General features: G+C 44.0%; 1 protein-coding gene and 1 long non-coding RNA gene across 2 annotated transcripts; both read right to left on the reverse strand.

Moving 5' to 3' along the window:
- Positions 1-1,291: 1,291 nt before the first annotated feature.
- Positions 1,292-19,206, reverse strand: LOC102570482 (cytochrome P450 3A21). The gene is made up of 13 exons (XM_006265963.4): positions 19,014-19,206; positions 14,957-15,050; positions 13,912-13,964; positions 11,170-11,269; positions 10,280-10,393; positions 9,721-9,809; positions 8,372-8,520; positions 7,861-7,988; positions 6,600-6,687; positions 6,350-6,510; positions 4,842-5,068; positions 3,700-3,862; positions 1,292-2,563 (listed from the first exon to the last, which is right to left on the reverse strand). Exons 1-13 carry the CDS (start codon positions 19,082-19,084, stop codon positions 2,474-2,476), a joined length of 1,527 nt encoding a protein of 508 aa, XP_006266025.1. The 5' UTR covers positions 19,085-19,206; the 3' UTR covers positions 1,292-2,473.
- Positions 19,207-19,882: 676 nt separating this feature from the next.
- LOC132244628 (uncharacterized) lies at positions 19,883-22,031 on the reverse strand. The gene is made up of 2 exons (XR_009456306.1): positions 20,739-22,031; positions 19,883-20,453 (listed from the first exon to the last, which is right to left on the reverse strand). It is a non-coding gene; the product is annotated as an uncharacterized LOC132244628 (long non-coding RNA).
- Between the last annotated feature and the right edge of the window lie 4,826 nt (positions 22,032-26,857).

Genomic DNA, 26,857 nt, shown 5'->3' on the forward strand with positions numbered 1-26,857 from the left:
TGACGTAGTTGGTAGAACGGTGTAGTACGTTCAGACTCACAAACCAGAGCAGAGAGAAGAAGTATTATCATTTTTAAATGTGGCAAGGTGTTTGTCAGAGCAAACGCGGTAATCCCAATCACGATTTCTCAATGCGTTTGTAAAGCACCCGTTATTATGATCTCTTGGTGCCGTTGAAGACAGCCGATTCGCTGTCAGTGCTGATAAAAACGGGAAGTCCACAAGCTCCCGAGTAATGTGACTGCTTCTTAAAAGTGTCAGGGATTAAGGATACCAGCAGACACACTGCTCTGTCTGTAATGCTGCTGTGCCACAGGGCCAACATTCATGTTGGGTGCAGGGGCTAATACTTACCAATCCATATTCTGGAACATAAGTGTGGATGTATAGCACATGGCTAAGCCCATCAGTCAGGCACTTTGGAAAAAAAAAAATCCCATTTGAATAATTGTCTGTGAAACGTGTCCGAAATTCTGTTCCTTTCTTCCCTTTCTATTGTGTGTGCGAGGAGGAAGGGAGAGGCTTCTCCAAGCCAGCATGACACTAGCATGTCCAAATAGAGTTTCTGGAAGCATTTCTTGCTCCAAAATTCAAGTGTCTTAATGGTTTGCGATGTATCTGTGATGAATATTCTGCTTGATCTTACAGCAAACAAAACAGCTGAGAGTCACAAAGGCAACAGCGCCACGAGTATAGACATCCAAGGCTTTTAATCATCACATTTACCTCATCTAATATCCCAAGTGCATTACAAGATGGTAAGGTACAGTGGGGAGCAGCTTTATTCTTGCTTTGATTAAGTCTATTCCTGCCCCTTTGACTGAACTAAGCAATTCGTCTTGTTAATTCTTGCTCCAAGAATTAGGACTTGTATCACACATTGCCTAGAACAGGAATGAGCCTATACAAATGTTAGTAAAAATGACTAAATAATGCAAGTTTCATTGTGGTTCTTGTTTTTTATCATATAGGTGCTTGGGCTTTATCTGATTCAGAATATCGGCCTACTGTATTGATTAAAAGGGAATTCCCTATAGCCAGTATGCAATTATCAAACACATGCCCAGAGGAATCCCATTAATCAAGATGATCTGTGGAAGATGTATTATTTGTAATACAAATGCTTTTGAGTAGGAGCTTTTGATCAAGACAAATGGAGGATTGAATTAACTGAAGATTGAACTGAGTGGAAAATGCTCTACTTGGATAATTTCAGGGGTCAAGCCTGAACATTTCTTTCAAGTGACAAAAATTGATCCACTCATTTATAATAAAGAATAGACATTCCAGCTTGGACTAACATATTTTTATTGATTACTATCATTGATATATATTACATACTAATCATGAGATACATGCACAACACAGGAGAAATGGGGTTACTAGCATATAGCTTCATGGTAGCCACTTCAGTTGAAGATTTTGTATCCCACCTGAAATCATATGTCCTATTATTAAAATATCAACCCATCTAAAAAAAAATCTCTCCTAGCCTCTCCTATTCATTTGTTTTCCATGACCTCTGTTTCTACTCTATTTTGGATCTCTCAGTATCAAAGAAGTCTCTTGGAATAAGGCAGTAATTTTCTTCTTTTTTTGCAAAGGAATACCACTAGAAGAGTTAGAGATCTAATCAACCCTGAAATTTAATTATGCTCGAGTTCACGGGGCCAACAATCATTTTAGTTCAACAGGGGGGTGACCATTGCTCAGAATGAATCGTTGCCAGCTAACACAATACTAGATGTGATTTGGTTGTGTCCGCACGTGATGCTAAATTATGTTCTTACCCCATTCTGAAAGCAATTTTGCCCCTGTTCAACTCAAGGTATGGCCATACAGGGTATGGACCCATTTGAAAATGGCAGTGACTGTCATGTTTTAATTGTCATGTGTCGATAAACTGGGAACGATCCAACTGAAGCAAAAGCACTTCAAGTTTATTAAGGCTTGAGGAAGCAGAGTTGATGTGGAAGTATATTTGCATCATTCGCTGCTGGTCCACACATAACAAGTAGAACGTAACATCTGCTCCCCTTTTGAAATGCTCCCCTTTGGAAAAGGCTCTGTACCCTCATACAATCTCTGATCATCCTATTCAGATATGATTACATTTAATAACAATTTGGAGATTCATAGATGTTAGGGGCTGGAAGGGACCCCTCGAGATCGTCAGGTCCAGCCCCCCTGCACTTGGGCAGGAAAGACCGCTGGGCTCAGATGACCCCAGCAAGGTGAGCATCAGAAAACTGCATTTGTAGAGAACAGGAAACTCTGTTTGACCTCATGAATGAGATGTTGCTACTTGGTGGGATTTTTTTTTTTTGTAAATATGCTTTACTCATGTTTTTTTTTCTGCAAGTGCTAAGATGTTGTCTTCTGAATTAAAGTCTTTGTTGTCAGCATCAGATTTCCAGAGCAGTGTGTCAAAGCATGTCTTAGTATAGCAATTCGTGACCACTCGGCTTAGCTCCTACTCCGTGGAACGGGATCTGGGCACCAGCTTGAGAATGATTGGTTTTACAGGATTGAGGAATCCTTTTGAATCCAGCTTCAGAGGTATCTGCAGAGATCAAGGGGAGAGAAAAATCATGTAGATCTCATCAAATAGAATATACAGAATTAAAATCGGGGCATAGGAGATGGTTTGCCCTGGGGCGTGGAATTAATACTTCAAGCCTATTCAGGAACACAAAGCCTCATCAGTAAAACTAACTATCTATATCACAGACCTCTAAGTTCTCCTGGTCTGCACTTGGCAACTGGATCTGTACTAAACACAGATGGTTCAATTCACAGGTGCTTTCAAGGAAACTTTTGGTACACACAGATCTACTTCCCACTCCTGGTTTTGCTTGATTTATAGATTTAAATCAAGCTCAACTCTCCAAATGATTTTTTTTCTGAAACAATCAAACTTTGCCTTCTCTGGGGTACAAAGTGGGACCAAAATTTGCATGGAGGGCTGCTGTTCCAATCCTTCTGCCTTACTTATGCTTCTATCTATTAGTGTGCCTTTGTCACGCTACAACAGTACTGTAAGGACGCCTGTTTGTGAATTGTGATGACAGGTGGCTTTCACATATATTGTGTCCCTCTCAAGAAAAGCTGGTTTGTTTCCTGCTAAAAATGGTCAAAGTTTTTGACCTGCATATTAGCCAAAGGAATTAACTCTCTCTGGAAGTCTGGTAGCGCTTTGACTCCAGGAAAGGCCATGCAGACAACCAGTAAAAGGCATGAAAAAATGGATTTATATGGGGCCCCTTTACTCAACAGATGAATGCTTATGGTTTTACTCCCAGAAAGTTCCTATTAATCTGGCCAGAGACAGGAGCAACAGAAACAAGGAGTCCTATTGATGCCATGCAATTCAACAGGGGTCAAGACATTTCATTTCTGTGTGGTATACATGGAGTTATCACTCAACTGATTCATCCTCTTCCCTCTCCTTCCTATACTCGAATTGTATGCCTCTACTTGTTCTCTCTTCCCTTCCAAAATAGTCCCAATGCATGTTTCAGAATAACTCTCATTTCATGCATGGAACATGGTTTACTCCCGTATAGTCCGACTGCACATTTTACATCCAGTGTGGCGTATTTCTCTTGCACTATGTGCCGTACTTTTAGGCAAATGTATTATGTGGCAATTTTCAGGGACTGTTCTAGTAAATAACCACACACAAATCTGGGTCCTCACCGGGGTTTCTTTGCAGGTCTTGAAGGTGAAATTCTGAACCAGCCTGGCAACAGCAATTTTCATGGCGAGGAGAGCAAATCTCATTCCAATGCAGTTCCGGGGGCCAGCTCCAAAGGGCAGGTACAAATAAGGATCCATGCTCTCTTTGTTCTCCTTACTGAACCTGGTTCCAGAAACAAGAACATGAGAGTTTACAGGAGTAAAAGTTGAGGCTTCTTGTAGCTCACTTGACTTAGCCCCTGGTGTAACTTTCTATTTCATTTGCAATGCCTATCTTAAAATATTAATGTATCAGCATGCACTACTGATCTCTACTAGATGCAATGTCAACCTTACTCAAATGTGTGCAGTCTTATCACCCCCACCTAATGATTTGTGGCCAAGGGCACAAGTCAATGGAATCTCCATAAATTGAAATGGAAGAAACCCCATTAATATTTATGGATAAGATGGTCCAAAATTATATCTGCATTTATGACTGTGAAAGCTATACGGCCATAAAAACACGACAAAATTCACATGATTGTCAAATGACATCAGAAGTGATTGTTAACCGTACACAATAAAAACAAAGAAACAGTGACCGGTCCTGGTACAATCCTGTGGAGATGGTAGGTCCTTGAAATTTATGACTAAGGGTCCTAGGCAAAGCTTTTCCAGAGTGATTAAGTATAATATTCACCTTCCAATGGCTAACAATGGCATAATTTCACATTGCACTGATCTCAGTTATGGTATGGCCTTTCATTTTTCTGGCTACTGTGACTGTGTAACTACAGAGAGACATTAAACCATTGGACCAGGTAAACTGTGCCTGTATATCTGGTATATGTGGCTATGTTAAAGAAAGGAGTGGCACTTTGGCAAAATAAGCATTGGTTATGTTATGCAGAAGAGTAATAGAAGTCCGAATTAGTTGCTCATGTTACTATGGGCAGAATCTTGCTCTTCGAAAAGCTGGTTGGAATTTAACATTTTACATCAATGGAAACAAGCTCATGGTGTTTCTTTATGCAGTTTTGTTGCAAACATGTAGGAAGATTAAACGTGACAGGTCATTTAATTCTAAGAAATGGATATTTAGGAATAAATTACAGAGATGCATGTGCATTACCCGTTCCCTATGAAGAAAGATCCTGTACCTTTCAGGTCTGAACTCCTCAGGTTCTGGCCAGTATTCGGGATTATGGTGCAGAACATATAGTGGGACCATAACCACCATTCCTTTCAGAATGCTCACTCCATTTACTTCTACATCTTTCTTACAGACCCTTTCAAGTCGTCCTCCAAAAGGAAAAAATCTGAGGGTTTCATTCAGTGTCATGTCAAGGTAGTCCATCTGCATCAGTGCATCGTATGTAAGAGAATCCTTCGGTGAAAAGGGAAAATGTTTGTCAGGTAAGTGAGAGCCTTTGTCACCTGGGCAATGCAAAGACCACTATGTCCTTCCTATTCACCTTCTATCTGAGAAACAGTAGTGAACTGAACACCAGGGGCAAAGCTAAGAAGTTGCCTTGATTTTTATCTTTCTAAGCAAAGTGGCTTACCAAAAATTGGGAGTCTTTAAGAGAAAGCTGGATAGGTATCTGGCTGGAGTCATCTGACCCCAGCTCTCTTTTCTACCCAGGCAGGGGGTCGGACTCAATGATCTGTTGAGGTTCCTTCTGACCCTAGCATCTATGACTCTATAAATCTTAGTGAACCATTAAACCAACTCAATGTCCATATGAAAAAAAAAAGTTTGTAGTTAAAATCAGCTATTTTGGTTGCCTTGGGTATGACCAAGTTGCTGAAAAGTGGCACCAGTGGAGATGCTGGTGGTATGAGAGTTGAATATAAAAGGTTCTAAGCACAGCAAGATGGTACCCATGAAAAAATACCATGAGTTACTTTATTGGTTTGGTACAGGTTCAAATTTCCTAGCCCATCTCTCCATCAATATTGGAAACAGCCCTTATCTTCCATTTCTTTCTTCTTAATGTTTGTTCCTGCCTTTGTGTAGCTCACTGTTGAACAGCAGGACTAAGAAAAATAAGTTGTCCCTTGTAATATGAATTGCAGAACGGATTGATTTTGGTGCAAAAGATATATCAGTGAAGATAAAGACCAAAAGGGAGAGAGAGGCAAACATGTAAATATCCATAAATGTATTCATAAAAATGTCTTTATTGGTCCTGGCATAAGATAGGGGGTTAGACAGATTTTAATGATTAAATTGTATCCCTGATGTTGTCAGATCAGCTATATCTGCATTCACCCTTTCCATATCCTGCCATTTATGTATATTGATAATCAGCTTGAGACTCATATACATCATCTGTCATATACTTCATCTGTTAATAGACATAGCAAGAAGGCTGCAAGGCAGTTAGAGGGTATCCTATAACTGATACTGCATTTAACAAACTCAGCATGGACCTCTTTAGGGGTCAAATATCTGCTTTCCTTTTGATAATCTCACTTAGAGCTGAAATCTTTCAGTGTGACCATCTGAATTTCCAAAAGATAGATGAGTAAACACATATTATGACTGTACTTTTAGTGCAATCATTTAATCGTGTTAAAGATCGGAGTGGTGGGCTGGCTGAACTAGAGATGAAGGATTTCTTATAAAGAGACTGCACAGTTGCTGAGTATCCAACTTTCTTACCTTATTCAGCAAAACTCTATCTACCTCCTCCTGCAGTTTCTGCTGCACATCAGGATGGGTTGCCAGTTCATAAACTAGGTACCTAAGAGTGGAGCTGATGGTCTCATATCCAGCAAAAATAAAGATAATTGCTTGTGCTAGAATCTCTATATCAGTCAAGACTGTAAAGAGAGAAGAAAAATATGTATAAAAATGCAGTATATACTGTAGACAGGCTGGTCTTTGCAGCATAATCATTTCATAGTGTTACCTTTAGATGAATGACTCAACCCATTGCTCACATGACCGTTGTTAGATCTCTGGGAGTCTATCATCAGCTGCAGGAAATCCACTCGGTCCTGGGAAGAGAAGTAACCATTTAGATGGGAGTTGTCAGTAAAGCAACCAACTTGGTTCCCAGTTCTAACAAAGAGAGCTCAGCAGAGCCTGAGCCTGCAAAGTAAGCCTCTTTGATGCAGATTGTAGGGTAGCCTTGCTAATCCAATAGAGGAAAAAATAGTAATTGTATCACAGTAAATGATGTTTTGAAGACCCCCCCACATATGTTTCTATAAACAGCTGGGGTTGGATAAAGGAAGTCCACTATGGGATATTAATTTCATTTCTGATTCTTATTTTGAATTAAGACAACATCTTTTGCTGGGAGAGGGGAGGGAAGGAAGGAACCTGCCAAATACTAGGGATGTGCAATGCTTCAGGTGCTGATTTGATTTGGAGGAGATTCGGCCTGATACGGTGGCCAAATCTCTGAGTGTGAATAGAATCAGGAGACCAGTGACAAGGTCCAAATTGATTTGAAGCTCCCTGAATCAATTCAGAAAAGATTTGGAGAGCTTTGGCATTTTGGGCAGTCCCCGCTTGCTACTGCAGGGAGCTGGACACGGACCCTGTGCTGGTAAGTAGGGGGCGGGAGATGGGGGGTGAGGATGATAGGGGGACCCCCACCAGGCCCCACCCCTGCCTGCTCCCCCAGCCTCCCTGAGCACCCCCCGACCTCCACCCGCTCCCCCAGCCCCCCGCAATGGCTGCCCTGCCTGCCCCAGCTCCTGGCCCTTAAAAAAAAAAAAAAAAAAAAGCCCCTACTCACTGGCTGCTGCAGCAGCCTGGGGGCTTCTGGGTGCTCATGGCAGTGTCCCCTACACAGCGCAGGGCAGTGTGGGGCACCGGGGATCACCCCCCGCCTGGCAGGAGCTGGTGAGTGTGGACTTTTTTTTTTTTTAAGCACCGGGAGCTGGGGTGGGCAGGGCAGCCATAGGGTGGGGGCTGGGAGAGCGAGTGGAGGTTGGGGGGCTCATGGTACTCTGGTATAGACCCAAGTCACTGTTGAATGCAATATTTTCTGTGCCTCTACCAGGACTTTAATTCAGGCCAAATTCTAAATAATCCTAGCTTTTAGATGAGTAATTGTTTGAATTTAGTTCCTCTTTAAATACTGTTTCTTACATTTTTTTGCACTTAAGATAACTAGGCAGAGAATATCCTTTTGGCTTTATCACTGGGTGAGTCCTTACCGCACGAGCCTCCTCCTTGCGTGCTTCCTTAATTTTGGTGACTGATTGCATAAAAAACTCCAGAGCATCTTTTGGGAAAATGTTCACACCCAGTTTCTTCATAACAGGATTAAGGCATGGAAGTACATCTGAGGGAGAGAGAAATTCATTGTAAAACTGTCACAGTACCCGTGCACCAAAATTCGATGTATTAAGACGTCAGAAAATATTAATCAAAACTGGTAAATCCATTTTAATACTTCCTACCTGCTATAGGTTAGAAGGGACAAACATTAACTTATACCAGTTCTACTCCACAGACCACAAAAGAGAAAATACTTCCGCAGATGATCCAGCCACTAAATATACTATCAATAAAAATGATCACAGAATTTGGCCTGGGTAAGTCCATCCTAGTCTCATTAAGGCTGGGGCATTTAGTTTCCCGAGAGATTATCCAAGAAGCAGAAAGGAGCAGTATCTGGTACCATTTCATCCTTTTGGCATTTCCAGTGAGTTCAAGCCAACTTACATAGCAAAACAAAGACTGGGGAAAAAAAGTCAAACTTCACGAGCTTCTTAGCTTCCTTGACAAATGGATCTTTGGGATTGTTCATGGAATCAGTGTTCACACCAAATGAAGTGCTAGTGACAACATCCATGCTGTAAGCTCCAAAAACCCTAGGAAAAGACAGGAAAGAGGGCACTGATTAGGGAAATGAAGTATGAAATGAATGGTTAGAAGCTTTTACTTTCCTCCTAGGTTGTGTCCTTGAATAAAACATAATATGCAAGTCAATTTTCTTCCTCCTGCTGAACAGGGCAAGATATTCAACCCATGGTATCGCATCGGTGGAGAAGGAATCTCTGTCTTGTAAAGCCTCATTCAGATTTTGCACAGCCTAGATTGCTGGAGGTGTTTCTCTAGGTATTATATGGTGTAATGTGTTGACTCGCATGCAAATCTTTTCCAGTGGGGTTGGTCCTGCTTATGTGCCTGTGATTAGCTTGTCATCGAATGGCCATGGCCTTTTAAACCTAATACTGAGTCAGTAACATCTCTTTCTGCTCAAGTAGTAAAAGCTGTGGTTTTGAACCAGGAATGTTCTGCACCTACTGTGGTATGTTTGGTGGCAATTAGTTTCTTTATAGTTATTATCACATAGCTTTAGCATGATGTTCAGGGTGCTCTCCAGATGTGCAAGATGACACGGTCCCTCCCTAGAACATCCTATCACAAGTGCTATTTGACCCCAAGTTCAGTTCTCATAGAAACTCTGCTACATTGCTCCTGCGTTTACTCGTTACTCATTCTCTAATTTACTGGTTACTTTGTTACAGTAAATTAGAGAAGCTGGAGGTGGAAAAAGTCTGCTAGATTATCTACTTAACCTTGCCAGTGAAGGATTGTTCCCCTAGTGTAGGACTGTCCTACTTCCGAGTGGCTACAGGCTGCAGGCCCCTCTGGGCTACCCCATACTGCCCTGTCCCCAGGGGTAGGAAGCAGAGGTTGGAGGAGGGAAAGGGAGCCTGGAGAGCTCAGTAATGATGGGGAAGCAACACCTGGGGGAGAACTGATGGGCGGTGAGCTACCCCACTGTGGGCCACGTGTTACCCGCAGGCCGCCAGTTGGACAGACCTGCTGTAGAGTACAAAACGATAGTCTCTATCGATGAGTTTCTAGTGTTTTGATCTTTTTAGCTCTCAAACAGTCAAACAACAGGAGTTCTACCTCTTGTCATTGCATGCGGATCCACGGGCTTCACTTTCAGGCAAGTTTCCCTGATATTCTGCCTAGATCCATGTTCTGAATTTCACCCAGTCCTTCGGCTGGCCTGAGAATAATTTAGTAGCCCTACTGTTTCCGGGAAAGCTACTCACTCTTTCACACCTATGACATCATTCTTTTCCACTTGCTTTCGAACATTTCTCACCAAAATGTCCCCATAATGCTTCATGACGGGAAACATCTGAAACACAAACAAGCCTAGTCAACTTAAAATACAACTATTATACAATATCTTTTCTTATTGATTAAAGCCCAAGGAAGAATCTCAGGCATTTGCAAATGCAATCCCTTCCTGTTGTCAGGGCCTTCTTGTTTTCAACCAGGGGTGCTCAACTTGGGGCCTGTGGGTCAGATCCATGGCTATGTCATTGGCCTACAGGGTTCCCCAAGGTCCGGATATTTGATGGGGTGGGACCAGCCACTCCCTTGCTGCTAAATTTCCAGACCTGCGGGGACCCCCCAGGATGGATAATGGAGCTGGAAGTTTGGGTGCTACTGTTTTTAAACCTTTTCATTCTTTCCATTATGGAGGACAAGTAAAACAGGCCAATTTAATCATTTGATTCTGATGGAAGAGACCAGGTCATCCTATCTCAACCCATGTGCACTGACTCAGTGGTTTAGCTTATGACTGACCCCCCTGGGCTTTACCTCCTTTAGTTTCCCACTGGTGAAGGTTGGAGAGAGCACAGTGCGAATCCTCTTCCATTCTTCATCCTCAGCTATGGAGATAGCAGACTCCAACACACCTGTTGGACCAAAGCTCTGGAGGGGAAGGCAAAACCCAATTTATAACTTAAATTAACAGGATACCCAGTCCCTCTAGAGAGGATGGAAATTCATTAAGTGATTCATTGCCCTCCCACTATTTCTCTTCATGTCATGGTAAGTAGCAGTAAAGTATATATGTGTGTGTGTGTGTGTATATATAGATATATATATCTATGTTCGTATATATATGTTTGCAAACTGGTGGAAAATACTTAATGACTTTTTAAATAATATTTGCCCTACACTAACTGGCAGCTGTGAGATACTTCTTGTTAGTCAAATGCAAACACATGCATGCCTGAGCCCTTGTACCTCCTGTTCACGTTGTAAGCTGATAAACTCTACAAAAACTGGCAGAAACTTGCAGAAATGCACGCACACATGGTAAAAGACATGTGCCCTTGTGCTACCCATGTGCAAAAGTCAAATTCAGCTCTCTTTGATTAGTGTAACGCAGAACAGAATCGCTCTTTGGGTCCTTTTTACCTGAAAAGGTTGCATAAGGTTAAACAGTTACTGAAGTGAACTCAAAGAGCTTTCAGTGAGAACAGAAGTACCCGGTACTGAGGTCTCACCCCTACACACGTTGCTTTACTAAGGAGTACAGTGTAATAAAATGGGCAATTGGCTAAATCTCGGGTGTACGTTCATTCTGCATATATTGAAGATATCAAATGCATGCTTCTGAGAGGTGTTTCCTGTAGGATTTGTGTTTTTGGTATAAGACTTGTCTACATCTTTATGAACTGGATTCAAGATTGAAGCCCTACCCGCCGGTTAGTAAAGGTGGTGTAGCACTCCTTCACCAGCACAGTTTTAATGACTGTAGGATCCACTGTGGCCAGCACAGGTTGCCGGCCATCATAAATCCTATAAAAAAGATAAGAATAACCAATTACTCTTCACCCACCCTGGTCAATAGAACAGACAATAATGAGTTAAATAGAAGTTTTCTTCTGCAACAAGTTTTCTTTGATACCTGCAAAGCATCCTCATACATTTTTTATTGTAAAGGCAAATAACTGAAAATGAAAAATAGATTTTTTTTTCCCTCTGCAATCTTCATTTAGAGTCATCAAAGAGCTACTGGTAACAACAGTGGGTAATAGATTTGCAGAGAGCGCATGGTTTTTAAGTTAACGATGCTCATTTAATTTCATCCCATTCTTCCTAGATGTGCTTCCTTCAAATACTCTAAGTATCTTTTCTGTCTCCTTGGTGTTTACACCCCTCAAATGCATGTAGATAGTTCTCTACAATTCCTCATTTTGCCAAGGAATACATACTTAGTCCTTTTAATCTCTCTTTATAAATCAATCCCTTTTCACTCCACTAGGAGCTAGAATATGCTGTTTTCTGTATTAGGTTTGTAATGAAAATGTCTTTTCATAAACAGACAAATGATACGGGTTTTCTGCGACAAAGGCATCTGAGCAAGTGTCATTAGTAAGCACCTCTACAATGTGATGGGAATAAAAATGGGAAAGTTCATCAAAAAGGAAAAAAAAAAGCACGGGCAACAGGGCAATTCCCTTATCTTATAACCCAATTAAAAAAATCAAAAAGATTCCTTCCAAGCTCTTTGCAAGTGTGAGACTCCTAAGAAGTGCCCAGGTATTGTCGTTAAGTTTCTCATGATGTCCTGATTTCTGACATGAATTTTGTCCATGTTCAAAAGCCCAGCATTTCTCACTGCTCTCAGTGTGTTTTAAGCTATAAGATGCTTTTAGACATATTGGCTGCAACCTCCTTACATTGCTTTCCTTGCTAAATATTGTTGCCATCTCTCAGCATTTCCAAAGGCTGCTCTCAGGGAGCAGGGCTTTTTTGAGTTCCTTGGTTCTGTACAAGAAATTATAATGAAACAATCGGTAGGGAAGTGGCATGTAGCTTGCTGTAGGGTGAACAAGGTGGATGTAAAGCAGTGTGGAGTGCAGAATGAGACTGGGATGTAGGAGACAGACTAATGGATGGAGAGATATAAGAGTAATAGAGTAGAAAATGTGATGGGCAGGAGAATGTGAGAAAGGGAGAGAAAATCTGGGGGTATCTAAAAATATTTGCCTGAAATTCAGCTCTTTCTTCAGCAATGTTGCAATGACATTACTCAAAGAAGCAAGGAATGCTCCATGTGGAGAGTCTAAATTATAATTATACAGACAAAAGATGTAGAGAACATCCAGTGCTAGATGAGAAAAGTGGTAATGCAAGTGTATTGCCTTTCATGAGGGCAAGGTCACACTGCATGGTACAATGCACTGTTGTACAGAGACACCTGAGCTATCTCTGGACCCGAAACAGGATAGATATATTAGTGTGGTATTCCACTAGAAATAGTGCCCAGAGGATAATAGCCTGGGTAGGCTGCCAACTAATGCAGCCAGCCTTCTTCCAGTATCTGAGCTGGTTCATTCAGAGATCACTGGAGTTCCTCAGTATGGTGCAGCATTGTGCTATGTAGCCATATCCATGTCGGCAAGGTAGAACTTGAAGCTTTTAATCATAGAATGATAGAAAAGGAGGGTTGGAAGGGACTTCAGGAGGTCACATCTAGTCCAGCCCCCTGCTCCAAGCAGGACCAACCCCAAGTAGATCATCCCAGCCAGGGCTTTGTCAAGCTGGGCTTTAAAAACCTCTTGGGATGGAGATCCCACCACCTCTCTAGGTAACCTGATCCAGTGCCTCGCCCCACTCCTAGTGCAAAGGTGTTTCCTAATATCCAGCCTCAACTTCCTTTGCTGCAACTTGGGACCACAGCTCCTTGTTCTGTCATCTACCTATATTTCTGTAGCATGGAAAATCCTCAGTGCTATTGTTGCTGCTCTTTTGGTTCATTCCTTCTAGTGCAGGTTTTAAGCAACAGAACTGAATTCCTGAATAATTCTGCTGGATCCTGTTCCCACTAAAGCTAGTGGGACTTTTGTTACGGACATTAGAGAAAACCAGAGCTGGTCACTTGGCTTTAGACGGAAACAGCTTTCACCTTGACCCGTCTGGTTATAATGTAGAAAAAAGCATATGGAGAACCTAAATTATAATTACACAGACTTTATGGGCTCCTCTACACATGCGTGGAGCCTCATCTGGTGCACCGGAAATCCAGTACGTCAGAGCAGGCTCAATTAATTGAGTCTGCGGGGGAGTACAAAAATGGACACACTCCAACAGCCTTGTGTGTCACATGGATCAGCATCGCTGCATGTCTCTGAGCTGAAAAAATGGCAGCAGGGCACTTGGAAATAAAGTACATTCAATGAGCTTTAGTTCAAAATGCCCTGCCGCCATTTTGTCAGAGCGGGGATACACGGCAACACTGATACAAATGATGCGCGGGCTCTTTTAATTAGAATGGCTTGCTAATTAAAGTGCCCAATACCGCATGCCACAGCACATGTAAAAATGCCCTAAGACTTCAGCTTCTGATCAATTTATTTTTTCCATCAACAGATTTCAATGTTGGATGAACCCTAACAACTCTACAATAAGGAGAATTGCCTGCTGAAAATACTTACCCCCACAGATTCCCATATTTCTGAAAACACTCATTGTCGAAGTCCATAAAACCCTGTAGAAGGGAATTTATAAAGGAATTAAAAGTTGAATGCAAGTATTCTGATAGCAACAATGTCAGTACCTACTACCACTACCTACAGGAACGACCTAAAACCCTTGAGTTTCTGTATGTGGACAAATGCTGTCCTCGCACAGACATTCACATTGGCTTCAATTGGAGGTGCATATAATGCAATTGGAAGTGCACATAATGGTACGTGAGAATATTTGGGTTTATGTTCTTTATTGTGATACTTTTAAACTGTATACATAGCTTGGGTCAACAACTGAGGGATGTCACTTGATATATCTACCTGTTTGTTGACTACTCGTGTATCAAGGCATGAGCTAAAGGAGGGAAATACTCCTTTGGACTCCCTTAGGGGCCTTGAATAATCTAATGGCTGCCAAAATGGTTTAATTATTGGAAACAAATACATAGATAAAAACTTTTCAGTTACAGTAAATTATCACAAGGGACAGCACACTGCTTTTTTGAGAGAGCACTGTATGCTGCTTTAGCTGGCATATACCGGGAAGAATTGGGAAACCTGCTGAGATGGGAAAGTGCTGTCCACAAGGCTGAGCAAATCTCTTATATGCCACTTTTGAAGCTTACATGATTCTTTAGGACTTTGTAGGGGACAAGATCCTTCCACTGTTACCATTAGGTAGATGTGTATGGATATCATGCCTAAGCTTAAGGTATTGACAGAGACTTGTAGACTTGTAAACTGCAAAACCTGAGCAAATGAGGACTGCCAGCCATCTACATCTATGTTTGCCTTTTTTTGGGTATCACTAAGGACTCTCCAGGTCCTTTAGAGGCGCTGTCCTGATTAAGCTCATGGTCTGCCATACAAAGGTTCTGCACTGCCCAGGTCTGGCCCTCACACGTGAGAATAGACCTTGCTTAGGACATAGCCCGTCCCTGCAGTGTAGGCATTTAGGTGTTGTAATTTGTACACTTATTTGGGGAAAAAAGAGAAGCCACCAGTTACTCACATTGCGATAACTCAAGGCAGTTCCAAAGAAAGGCAAAGGCTTTGGCCCAGGAATACCCAGTTTCTTAAATATACCATACGGCCAGATCCCATATCTGTAAAACAGAAGAGTTTGAGGGTAATCTAACAGTGATAGTAGCCCTACTGTGGCTGTTTGGCATCAAAGCTTTCATAGGCAGCAGAACCATTAAATTAAGACAGGGATCATGCTGTGGAAAGCACGATCCTAAGCCAAATATTTTCTAAATCTATTGAAGAGATATGACAATTATTCCTGTCTCGCAGATCTTCAGAGAGGCAGTCCTGAAATGAAAATGTCTCGTAGCAGAGCAGGCGCCCAACAGAAACTAGTCCTTACAAACTTCAGGTTGTAGGGAGATACAAAAATGAAGACAAATCAAAGATTAGCCAGAAGCGTTGTTCTTGAGGGGACTTCCAGCAAGACTGCGTTGTAGGGTATTTAGGATCAACCTTGAGATTGTTCTCTACCAGCTGGAGTCACAGGAGATGTCTAGCCCAACCAAAGCTGTGCACATTATATTTCTTATTTATTTAGCATAGAACTAGGATGTATCCTGCGTTCTCTTGTAGAGCCCTTCCAGGAATCAGTCTGAAGACTACTTACCTATTTTTCTAGGCTTGCCTATAGTTATGGTAAGCAGAGAGAAGACGTGGTTGCAGAAGAGCCAGAAGGCAAAAACAGATAATTGTGGGATTTCTGCTAGGAAAATGCCCTCTGCTCAAGGCCTGCCCTGCCAGGGCAGCAATACCTGGGCCAGACCTGCCAGGGCAGGTTATGAAGTGCGAGGTCGTTTGAGCCCAGTTTTCTCTCCTGCCCAGGGCAGGGGGTCGGACTAGAAGATCTACAAGGTCCCTTCCGACCCTACATCTATGAATCTATAAAGGCAAAATTAACCTCATGCCTGGAAATTCAGTGGAGAGTCTGGGGTCAGGCTGGACTCTTGGCAGGAGCTCAGCCTAGGGGTTCACATTGTAAATGGTCAGCATTGAAGATACCAACCTTTAAAGCCAACTTTAACTATGAAGGCAGGTGTAATTTGTTCTTCTAGTCCTTAGCCCATTTTAACAGAGGAAGCCTCATCTTGACAAGTTTTCCATCATTGGCATTTCCAAATGTTTGGTCAAAATTTATAAAAAATGTCAATGAATTTTTATGAATTGTGGACCTTTTTTAAACTCTCTGTCCTGCAGTGTGGTTCTCAGCCTTTTTAGGCCTGAGGCACCCCTTGTTAGACTTGAGCCACCCCTCAGAATATGCCAGCTCTTAGCTTTCACTCATTTTTTATTACAGAAAAATAACAGAGCTATTCTTCTGCTGCAAAGAACTCAGAAAGACCTCAGCAGGTTAGACTGGTTTAGCACTATGGCTTCCTATTTGTAATCCCTGGGTTTATCTTGTGATTTGTGTTTGCACACCTAAAAGTGCTAACATTGTGAGGCACCCCTTGGAAAGATCTTAAGGCAACCCAGAGTGCACAGCTCCCACGTTGAATATCACTGCTCTTCTAGCGAGTGTCTGCACATTTCACAGCCCTTCATCGCTGTTCAGTTGTACATCATTGCGGTATATCTCTTACAGAAAGCTGTGATTCTCTTTCAGCTGAGATAGTAGTAGAAGGTGTTTCCAGAGATGAGATTCATCTCCTATCACGGTTGTCACAGTAAAGCTTAGCGTAGCCATGGAGTGCAGTTACAAAGATGGACAATTTGTTGATGGGCAAAGGTTTAAGATCTCAAAGTTTGGATCACCAACGGCCTCAAAGTAATAAGCAGAGCATAGCTACAAGGGGTCTTCAGTGGCACTGTCCTCCTCAATTTAAGCCATTCAGGGGATGTCTACAAAAGACGCATACTGCAGAAGAGACTAATTAGCTCTGCAGTAAATATCTTGCATCTACATGTGCGGCCCTATTTGGCAACAGGAAACTAATTAACTCCACAGCAGGATAGTACTTGTAAATACAAGTATTAAATACAAGTACTATCCTGCTGCAGGTTTTCATGTGCAGCAGCGTACTTGTAGACGTTGACCCAGCTGACTGGGGCAGGGTGCTTCTCTGCACCCTGCCTGCTGACTAGCCCCACACTGAAGCACCCTCATGCCCCAGCCAGCCCCTCCGCAGCACATTAAGCCAGGTTGGAGCAGCCCTGGGCTGGCAGGCTGAGCCCCCGGGCCCCTGCCAGTTGGAGCTGCTCTGACCTGGTTCAACGTGCTGTGATCCCAGATGCACATGTAAAAACCATGCCTGGGAGCAACAAACTCTGGTGCAATATGTTCTTGACCACATTAATCATTAAGCTCTTCACCTAAATATCTGCAATCTGCAACTAATGCTTATAGGGTAATCTCTACAGTGCACAAAAATGCTGTGCTAAAACATTCTGCTTCCACTCTGCACAGCTTCCAAACTGGAAGCAATATCACCACATTACTGCTGTTTTCCTTTCCTTTCCTTTTTGCTGTTTTGTTTGGTCATGTGTGGGCAGATGTGGGTACATATAATACCTTGCAATATGCATTAGATATCTATCATAGTTTACAATGGTTCTGTTTATCGTGTATTCTGTTTCTAGGGCAGCTGCTGGATTGTCCCAGAGACCAGGACTACCTCTTACTGCGTGTTTCTATAGTACTTAAAACAAGTCTGTGATCTCAGCTGGGAGCCAGATACATTACTTGAATGCAAATAATAGGTAGTAATAATCTCCCAGAAGCTTTAAGAACAGGAGTGGATCCAGCAGGGGTGAAGTGGTGTGGCTTCACCCCTCCCTCCCTTTCTGACCAGGTCACAGGATTAACAGCTGGGGACTTCTTCCAGTCCCAAAGAAGATAAGAATGCCCTCTCATGCCTCCTCCCCCACATGTCCCCTGACCTCCCTGTTCCCTCCCTATTCCTGCAGGCCACTGCCATCGTTTCCACTGTCCCAGGGGTGAAGGTGTTTTGTGCCCTGCTTCAGCCAGGCTGGGCAGGGGATGGGTTTAGCTCAGGGCAGTGGCCGTTGCAGGTGCAGACAGGTTTCCCCTCCCAAACTGGCTGGGAACACCTGGGGGAGCAGGCAGGGTGGAAGAACCTGCTGCCGTCCCAGGCTGAGTCCAGTCCCTGCACAGTCCAGCTGGAGCAGGACTTGATCTCCCCTCGCCCCTGGAACAGCGGGGGCACCAGCAGCAGCAGGTGGAGGAGAGGATGGGGAGGTGAGTGGCAAGGAGGGGAGCACAGGGGGGAAAGGAAAGGAAGGAATTCTTGTCTTCTTTAGGATTTAAAAAAGTCCCCAGCTACTATTTCGCACCACAGTTTGTCCACCCAATTGCAGGGGAGAAAGGGGAGGACCAGGGGTACAGCTTTGGTTGCTGTTCCTGCACCGCCTTTGTGAAATCCTGGATCCACCCCGGCTTAAGAGGTGGATCTTTAATAGACAGCTGTTTAATGAACCCATCAGAAAAGGGCACCATGAAATTAGATTGTTAGAAGATAAAACTTAAAAAAAATACAGAGAAAAATAAAGCAAAAACTTTAAAGAGCAAAGACTGAGTGACAAAATATGTGGTGGATTCTCCAACAGCTACAGTCTTCATGTCAAGATTGGATTTCTTTCAAAAAGTATGCTAGAGTTTAGACAGAAATTATGGATTTGATGTAGAAATGATTAGCATGAAGTTCTTTGGTCTGCGTAATGTGTGAAGTCAGGCTAGATGATCAGAATGGTCCCTTTGGGTCTTAGAAATCCATGAAACAGTATGAGTCTCCTACCATCCTACCCATGGTCTTGTTATAGCTACAATGCTTTGTAACCTTATCACTGCAATTCATAAAAATATTATGTTTGCATATCTTCCTGGGGCAGAGTAAGGATGAAATGACTGTCTCTTCCAAGCAGAAATTCAGCTCATTAGAGATCGGCGAGCTATGCATGTAGAATACAGACTACTTTCATCAGTGGAATTACCACTAGAATTAAGATACTTGTTGACTACTCTCAAAATCTTGAAGGAGATTTAACAGCACAAGAAGACAAATAGTCAATAGACTTATACTTACAGTAGCAGGAGACCTAGGAAGACAATCAGCAGAGCCCAGGTCTCAATGGAGAAATATGAAAGGAAATTCATCTTGCTTTCTTTCCTCCCTTTAGTCTAGTCTTGCTCTGTTTGTCTCTTCTGTGCTCTTGACAGGTGTCCTGGGTCAGTGAGTGAATATTTCACAATTTCAACCTGTTTGTCTGCATGCAGTGATTAAAGGTGACTAAGGTTGCCCTTTTATTTCTTACAAAAGGGGTGGAGTTGAAACCAGAATAATGGAAAGGGGCCAGTATATGTTATATCTCTTGTTACATAAGCCTAATCTCTAAGGGTGCCTATCTATACACATGTTGATTTTCAGCATTGAAGTCATTCCAAAGCCATCACTTAATACACATGGGCAACTTTTGACTGTTTTTAAAAGGACCAAAGTTGCCTTCATTTAAGCACCTGGCTGGGGTCATTTGACCCCAGCTTTCTTTCTTTCCTGACCATGGCAGGGGGTCGGACTTGATGATCTGCTCAGGTCCCTTCCGACCCTACCAACTATGAAACCTTGTTTTATGTGTTTTAAATGCAAGCCGAACTGTGGTGGTGCATCGCAGCCTGCCTAGTTCATCTTTATTACACATGTATTTGACTGGGGCTTTTCAAATGGTAATTAGCTGCATTGCGCAGCATCCAGCACCCCCTGCCGCCTCCTCTGCAGAACTACAGCAAGGCACCGAACAGGTAGTAAGAAGGGGAACGTTTTAAGGCTCTGTACCTAAGGCGCTTTAAGTAAAGTACAGAAGTTACAGAGCCTTTGGAAATGCCTTCCCTGCACTAAAAAAATAAGACTTTAAAGTTGTACACGTGTCAATGAAAAACCGGTCAACAGTTTTGATCTCAGGCTGTCATTGTTTCTTTTATTGTGGCAATATTAATACAGTCATTTTAAACACTGAAGAATAATGTGTATTTAGTAACCATCCATGTCCAAATTCCTGCTGGGCCTCCTTAAAAGAAAGTCATAGACATAAAGTGGCAATAAAATAGCATGACTATTGAAAAAAACTAAAAATCCCAAATCAATTGGCAGAGTCGGACAGACCAGATGTTAGGATAAACAGCAGTACATCACATCACCACGGGTGTAATGGACCCATCAGTTGATTCAGAATTTAAACTTTCATTTTAAAAGAAAAATGTCCTCATTCTGCTGAAGAAAATATAGCACTAATCTCCTGAGTGCTGATGGGTGATCTCTCGAGTCTGCAGGCAGAGGAACTGAAACAGCGATTCTTCATTTCCTTCCACTTCCTGGTATAATTTCAATGAAGCTGCTCATGATTTACAGCCGTTAAAATGCGAGGACACCTGGACACAACGTGAACTGCCATTTTAGGCAATTTAAATGCCAGGCCGTTTGCTGCTTCAGGGCTGGCAGTGTTCAGAAATAACGCGTTGTCCTGAGACTCTGCAAAAAAAAATTGGGGTTTCTAGGCAAAGCTTGAGGGAACTTCACCATAGGCATCCCAAACCCCTTCCCCCACAACGCCACAGAGATCTCGCTACGGCCGCGAGTCTCAACTAGCGGGATCTTCTTGAGATCCTTTCAAGGGTGCCATGGGGTGCCCATGTGCATTAAGTGATGGCTTTGGAATGACTTAAATGGTGAAAATCAACGTGTTAGGTGTGCAGACATGATTCACAAGGTAAATGCAGGGAGTTCAAATAGGAATAGTGTCAAAAACATTCTGACCCGCTAGGGGCTTTCTGAGTGCTTTGCAGCAGAAGAATCGCTTTATTATTGTCCCAGTCAAACATCAAACGAAGGCTCAGAGCTGGCATTTTCCGAGGGGTTCCTTGAGTCTGAAAAGGATGAAGACCACTGCTGTCGAGACAAGTATTCTTGTATTTGGGTGTTTATGGAGGGAGCTTCTTTTCCACGCAGACACTAGGCAAGAGGTCATTATTACATGCAAAAGTTGGCGATTTCACATGATGATTGCAATTTCCATAACAGCAAAAAGGACAGCTGATTCCTATATTTTCATCAGACTAAAACACTGAAGCAAGTGCAATTTCGTTCTTAATTTGTTAGAGATGGCCTTTTTTTCCCCCCTTTAAAAGACCTTACTGATTCCCTGCAAAGCCTTTTGTTATATGTATTAGGAGTATCAAACATGGGTGTTTCCAAGGACATTGCTATGGTGACTGATGAATTGATTGATGTGTGAGAGTGACAGCATCTGACCTTATCTCAGGAAAAGCTGTATTGCTCCTTGCTTTCCTCAGGCTTTTATTGTGACCTTTGGATACGAGTCAATCCCAGATTAGTGTCTGTTAAGAGCAAATTCCATAAAATAATAACACAAATAGACACATTTCTGACAAGGTTAGAAAAGTTTGTGGCAAATTAGTTCTCTCCTTGATACAGGTGGGTTGGACTACACAATCCAAGAGGCATTTTCCAGCCCCATGATCTGAGAATGGCACGCTTATGTAAGAAAACAAGCTGTAGGATTAGTCGGGGAGAACAGTCATTGAAGGAAGAACTCTGCCCCAAATTCAGTTTTACCTCCAAGGCGGCTGTTGCATCAGGCTGGAATCTCTGAAATCTGTTATCGTGACAACTCTTGTAAAATGAGTTCACCCTGTCCTCCAGACTAAGTTACACAACCGAGCAGTGAAGAGGCAGAGAAAACAACCATTTTTTTGTACAAACAGTTCTCCAGGGACTTGAGCACAACAGAAATATGATTGCATTTAGGCACACAAGTATCACATAGGCACTTTAAAGGCAAAATGGGATTTGGGGGCTTTAGCTTCTGTGGTCTAGTTCCCTATCTGTAAATTGGGGATAAGAGTCTTACCCAGGGGTGGGCAAAATATGACCCATGGGCTGGACCTGGCCTGCAAGGCCATTCTACCCAGCCTGTGGGGCCCCTACAAAATTTAGAAAATTAATATTTGTCTGCCCTTGGTTTCTGTCAAAAATGACAGGTCCTCAGTAGGACCCAGGGGAATCCCAGCAGGCTCCCAAAACAGCAGGGTCCACCCGGCCCCTCCCCCAGCCGGAAGCCCCAGCAGGGGCTTCTGGCCTGCGACCCTGCAGCTGTCCTGTGCCAGAACCGCAGGTCAGGGGGAAGGGAGGGGAGGACCCCAGGCAGGGAAGAAGCCCAGGGAAAAGTGGCCCGGGGAAAAGTTGAGTGTGGGGTGGGGAAAAACGGCCCCTTGACCACCCCGTGCCTGGCGCCCTGTGCTGCAGCCACTCGCAGGATGTCTGGGGCTGCCTGTGCCTGCTCTGGACAGCCCTGTGTGGGCTGCAAATAGCTGCAGCAGGGAGCACCAGCCACAGGGCAGGCAAGGGGCCACTTCCCCTGCCCCCTGTGCTCAGCTTTTCACCAGGCTCCTTTCCTGCTACTTCCTGGCATGGAGGAAAGCAGCCCTTCCCTGCCCCCTGGCCGGAGTTCCCTGCTGCAGCCACTCGCAGCCCGCACAGGGCTGTCTGGAGCAGGCACAGGCAGCCCTAGGCGGGCTGCGAGTGGCTACAGTGTGGGGTGCGGGCCACGGGGTGGGCAAGGGGCCACTTTTCCCCCCACTCACACTCAGCACCACCTTTTAACCCACCCCACTACCAGTCTGGGCCCCATGCAGCTCCAGGCTTGCCCATCAGGGCTGCGCATGGCGACAGCCGCTGTTGGCCCCCTTGGTTGCCGCACCGAGCAGTATTTGCTATGGCTGCCTCTGTGCTGCCCAGCATGTGAGCGAGGTCCAGGCAGGCAGCAGCAGCCAACATTGCCTGGCACGGCAAATGGGGGGGCCACAGCTGCTGCCATTGTGCACAGTCCCGATGGGTGAGCCTGGAGCCAGCGCACAGCCCAGGCTAGCAGCAGGGGTGGGTTACAAACTGGTGCTGAGCCCTGTGGCTGGTGCCCCACACTGTAGTCACTTGCAGCCTGTGTGGAGCTGCCTGTGCCTGCTCACAGCCCTGTGTGAGCTGTGAGCGACTGCAGCAAGGAGCATTGGCCATGGGGTAGGCAAGGGGACACTTTTCCCCGTGCTCAGCACCAGCTTCTTCCCTGCCAGTTGTGCGGGCCGGGCCCCGATCCCGCCCTCGTCGCCATGCGCGGCGGTGATTCTGATCCCATTCTGGCCACCATGGGCAAGCCAGGGGCCAACCGGGGTCGTACTGGACCCGTCTCCGGTGCACGCGGGCTGTAGCCGGCAGCCCGGGCACACGGGGTGGGAGAGAACCGCGGGGCGGTTTTGCGCACGCGAGTTAGAATTAGTCACGGAGGCGTAACGGTTGATTGAAAAGATTGTTTACTTACACCTAAAGATGGTATTGGTGTAGGCTGGACAAGTTTCCAGGCACAGCTCCCGCTTGAACCCTCGTTGGAGGACTCTGACAAAACGATTGCTCCCACGGAGTTTGCTAGGCTCCGTGGGTCCAGTTAAGTTGGGTTCGAAAAGTTTCCCCAGAGTTATTCAGGCTCCACAGGTCCGATAAGTTTTCCCCGGAGTTTGCTAGGCTCCGCGGGTCCGAAGTCACAGGAAAGGGATACGTCTAGGATTGCGCTCGGCGACAGGGAGAGGCGAGAAGTGAAAGCTCTGTAGGCTCGGTTCTATTGCCTCTCTTGCCTGCTTAGGGGAGGCACGCCGGGTCTGCGAGGGTCCACAGCGCTTGGAGATCTTCACACAGAATCTCTCTCTCTTCCTCCCTCCTCCGGCTTGGGCAGAAACTACCCAAGCCTTTTGTACGGCTAGCAAGCCAATCGCTAGCCGCCACGTGTGCCTAAATTAGGAATCGGCCAATAACATGGCGCGGATCCTAATACAAATGGCGGAAACTTCTTTGCAACATGTATCACTACGATGCAAAAGAGATGCACCCTGCAAAGAAGCTGCAATTCGGCGGGAAATCCCCCGTTGCACCAGAGCTCTTTCTAGCAGCAGAGAGCTCTACCGTGCAAAGAAAGCGACAAATTTGGCGGGAAATAATTTAGCAGTGCCGAAGCACACACAAACAAAAAATCACAACTTTGGGTTGTGTCACCGGTGAGCAGGAGTTCAGGGCTCTGCATTGCTCCCCACCTGTACTGTGGGGCTGGGGGGCACTGGGAGTGAGTTGGCAGGAAGCCAGCGGGAGCACAGGGCCTGCACTGGTGTCCCAGGGTCAGTGCCAGTGGGGCCCAGAGCAGGGTGCCAGGAGTGTGGGGTCCCAGCCAGCAGAAGCTCTAGGGAGCCAAGCCAGCTCCCCCCTCTCCCTGCTGGTGCAGCCCAGCCCGGCTCCACAGACCCCTGCCAGCCTGTGGCCCGCTTTGGGCTCCACTGGTGCTGGCCCTGGGATATGGGACCAATGTCCCAATGTCTTGAGACCAAACACATTGGGAAATTGGTCGCAAGATGGTGACCAGGGGGCGGGGCACCTGTCAAGGGGCGGGGCTACCCATGTGGTCCTCGACAGCCTGCCAAAACTGGGTAAGCATCCCCGAAATAATTGCCGGTCCCTGGTCTTACCTCTCATGGGCACTGTGCTCCACCTGCAACTTTTTTCCTGAGTTATCTAAAACCAGGGACGGTTTTAGAGACAGAAGTGAAGCTAAGAAGTAACTCATGTGCTGCACTGGAATGTGGAAGATTTAAAAAAAAAAATCTAATACTAAAAAAACCTTGCTACCATTTAGCAAGACCTGATACAAAACAATGATGCAAACCATGTCAAGGACGTCATGCGACAGCAAGTAATAAGGAAATAAACCTTAATATCAGTAAGGTCTATGTAAAGATAATGGCTGCCTATAGACATGTTCTGACATGTCCTAACTAGCCATTGTTGGAGCAGACTTGATTAATAGATGTGTTTTGACGTTTCTAATTAGAAGCTGTTGGATCAGACTTGATTATAATTGAGTCTGCTCTGCGGTCTAATCAGAGCCCTCTAGCATCGCCGCAGCATCGTGTGTATTAAGCCGATGCCCATTTCAAAATGGTCGCAGGAGTGCTTCAACTAAATCTCATTGAATGAGCTTTAGTTAAAGCATCCTGCAGCTATTTTTAAATATGTAAGAGCTGAATACACATGACACTATGACATTTTAATTAGAGCAGCTCTCTGGGAACCACTCTAATTAAAGCACCCTTGCTCAACCCTGAGCATGTGTATAGGCAGCCAATATTTTTTTAAATACATTCGAAAGACAAATACATTAGATTTTGTACCCTAACACTGGAGTGTGCTGGTTAAAAAGAAAGAATCTCATCTAGATTAAATAGATTTGGTACAGACATGGCTAGCAGACTGACTGAGAGGGTTCTCTTATATCACAAATCCAGACAGGGTTTTTTGTGATGTGGAGGAGCAGCAATGCACCTTCATACAACAAAGACACTGTGGATCTATTTTTCTTTTAGAACACCTATTAATGTTTTCTTGTTACTCATAATATACATGGCTCTGGGCACATCTACATGTGCACATTTACTGCTCACTCATGCATCGTGCAGGTAACAAATTTACACCCAATTAGTTACTGCACAGTAACGCACATGTAGATGCATTACTGCACAATAACACTGTATGTATGGACTGACTTGGGACAAACTTTGCTCCCAAGCCAGTCCAAACACAGCATTACTGCACTTTAACACCTGCATGTGTAGACGCTGGACTAAATCCACTTACTGCACAGTAACTTACTATGCAGCAAATTTAATGGACAGTAAATGCATGTGTAGATGTGCCCTCTGTGTAATAGTGCTGACAGACCATAAATGGCCCTTACCTAGGAGATGAACAATATATAGATACTCCTTGCTTAATGTCATAAGTATGGTCTTGAAAAATGTGACTTTAAGTGAAATGATGTTAAGCAATTCCAATTACATTACAGTAGTTACCTACTAGCAGGCGGCAGCCGAATAATGTTACGACCAAACATTGCACAACTTTAAACGAGTACGTTCTGTAATAGATCAGCGACGTAATAACAAAACACTGTTAACCAGGACAACGTTAAGTGAGGAGTACCTGTACAGGGTTACCCTAATGATTTTATTTTTGGAGACTCTACACACACTCTATGCATTGTTTTAAGGCATTATGGTAAAATTAACCATTTCTCATGCTAAGTGGCATGGTGAGGACTCTGTCTTTCTTTGCTTTCTTTGTTTTAAGCTCATATATGACTTTTGCTGAATACATTTAGCCATTACTATTTTTTTCTGCCTTACTTCTCTATTGTTTCTGGAGTTGGTTTTGCCTGGTGCTCCTCCTGAATAGGAAAAATACTTTCGTGTCTGCCATGGTTTTATAGGTCTTTTTTGTCAATATAGCAGCTTTTGCTTGTGTTTGCACCATTACAGCAGGCTTGTAAAATGCTGAAATAGATAGGCACAGCTCTTTCACTAAATGTTTTTAACTCCTTGCAATAAATGAACAATTATTTGGGTATAGAGTGCCACCTCCTCAGTACTTTCAGTTCAAAGCACAAGCAATAATCCATAGAGTCAGAGATTATAAATCCAGAAGGAGCCATTGTGTCTGCCTTCCTGTACAGCACAGGCCATTAGACTTCCCTGAATCGATGCCTGCTTGAACTACAGTACATTTTTTCTAAAAAAAAAATCTACTCTTGAAATAAAGATTTCTAGTAATGGAAAATCCAGCACACCATTTGGTAAATTGTCCCAATAATTAATTCCAGTCACTGTGAAGAAATGCACCTTGTTTCTAGTGTGAATTTGTCTGGTTTCAACTTCTACCCTCTACATCTTATTACAGCATTATCTATTAGACCAGGGATTGTCAACCGGGGGTATGTATACCTCAGGGGTACTTGAGAAGGCCCTAGGGGGTACACATGAGCGGGCAGG

The sequence above is a fragment of the Alligator mississippiensis genome, chromosome 13 (assembly GCF_030867095.1).
Source record: "Alligator mississippiensis isolate rAllMis1 chromosome 13, rAllMis1, whole genome shotgun sequence".
NCBI classification, from domain to species: Eukaryota; Metazoa; Chordata; order Crocodylia; family Alligatoridae; genus Alligator; species Alligator mississippiensis.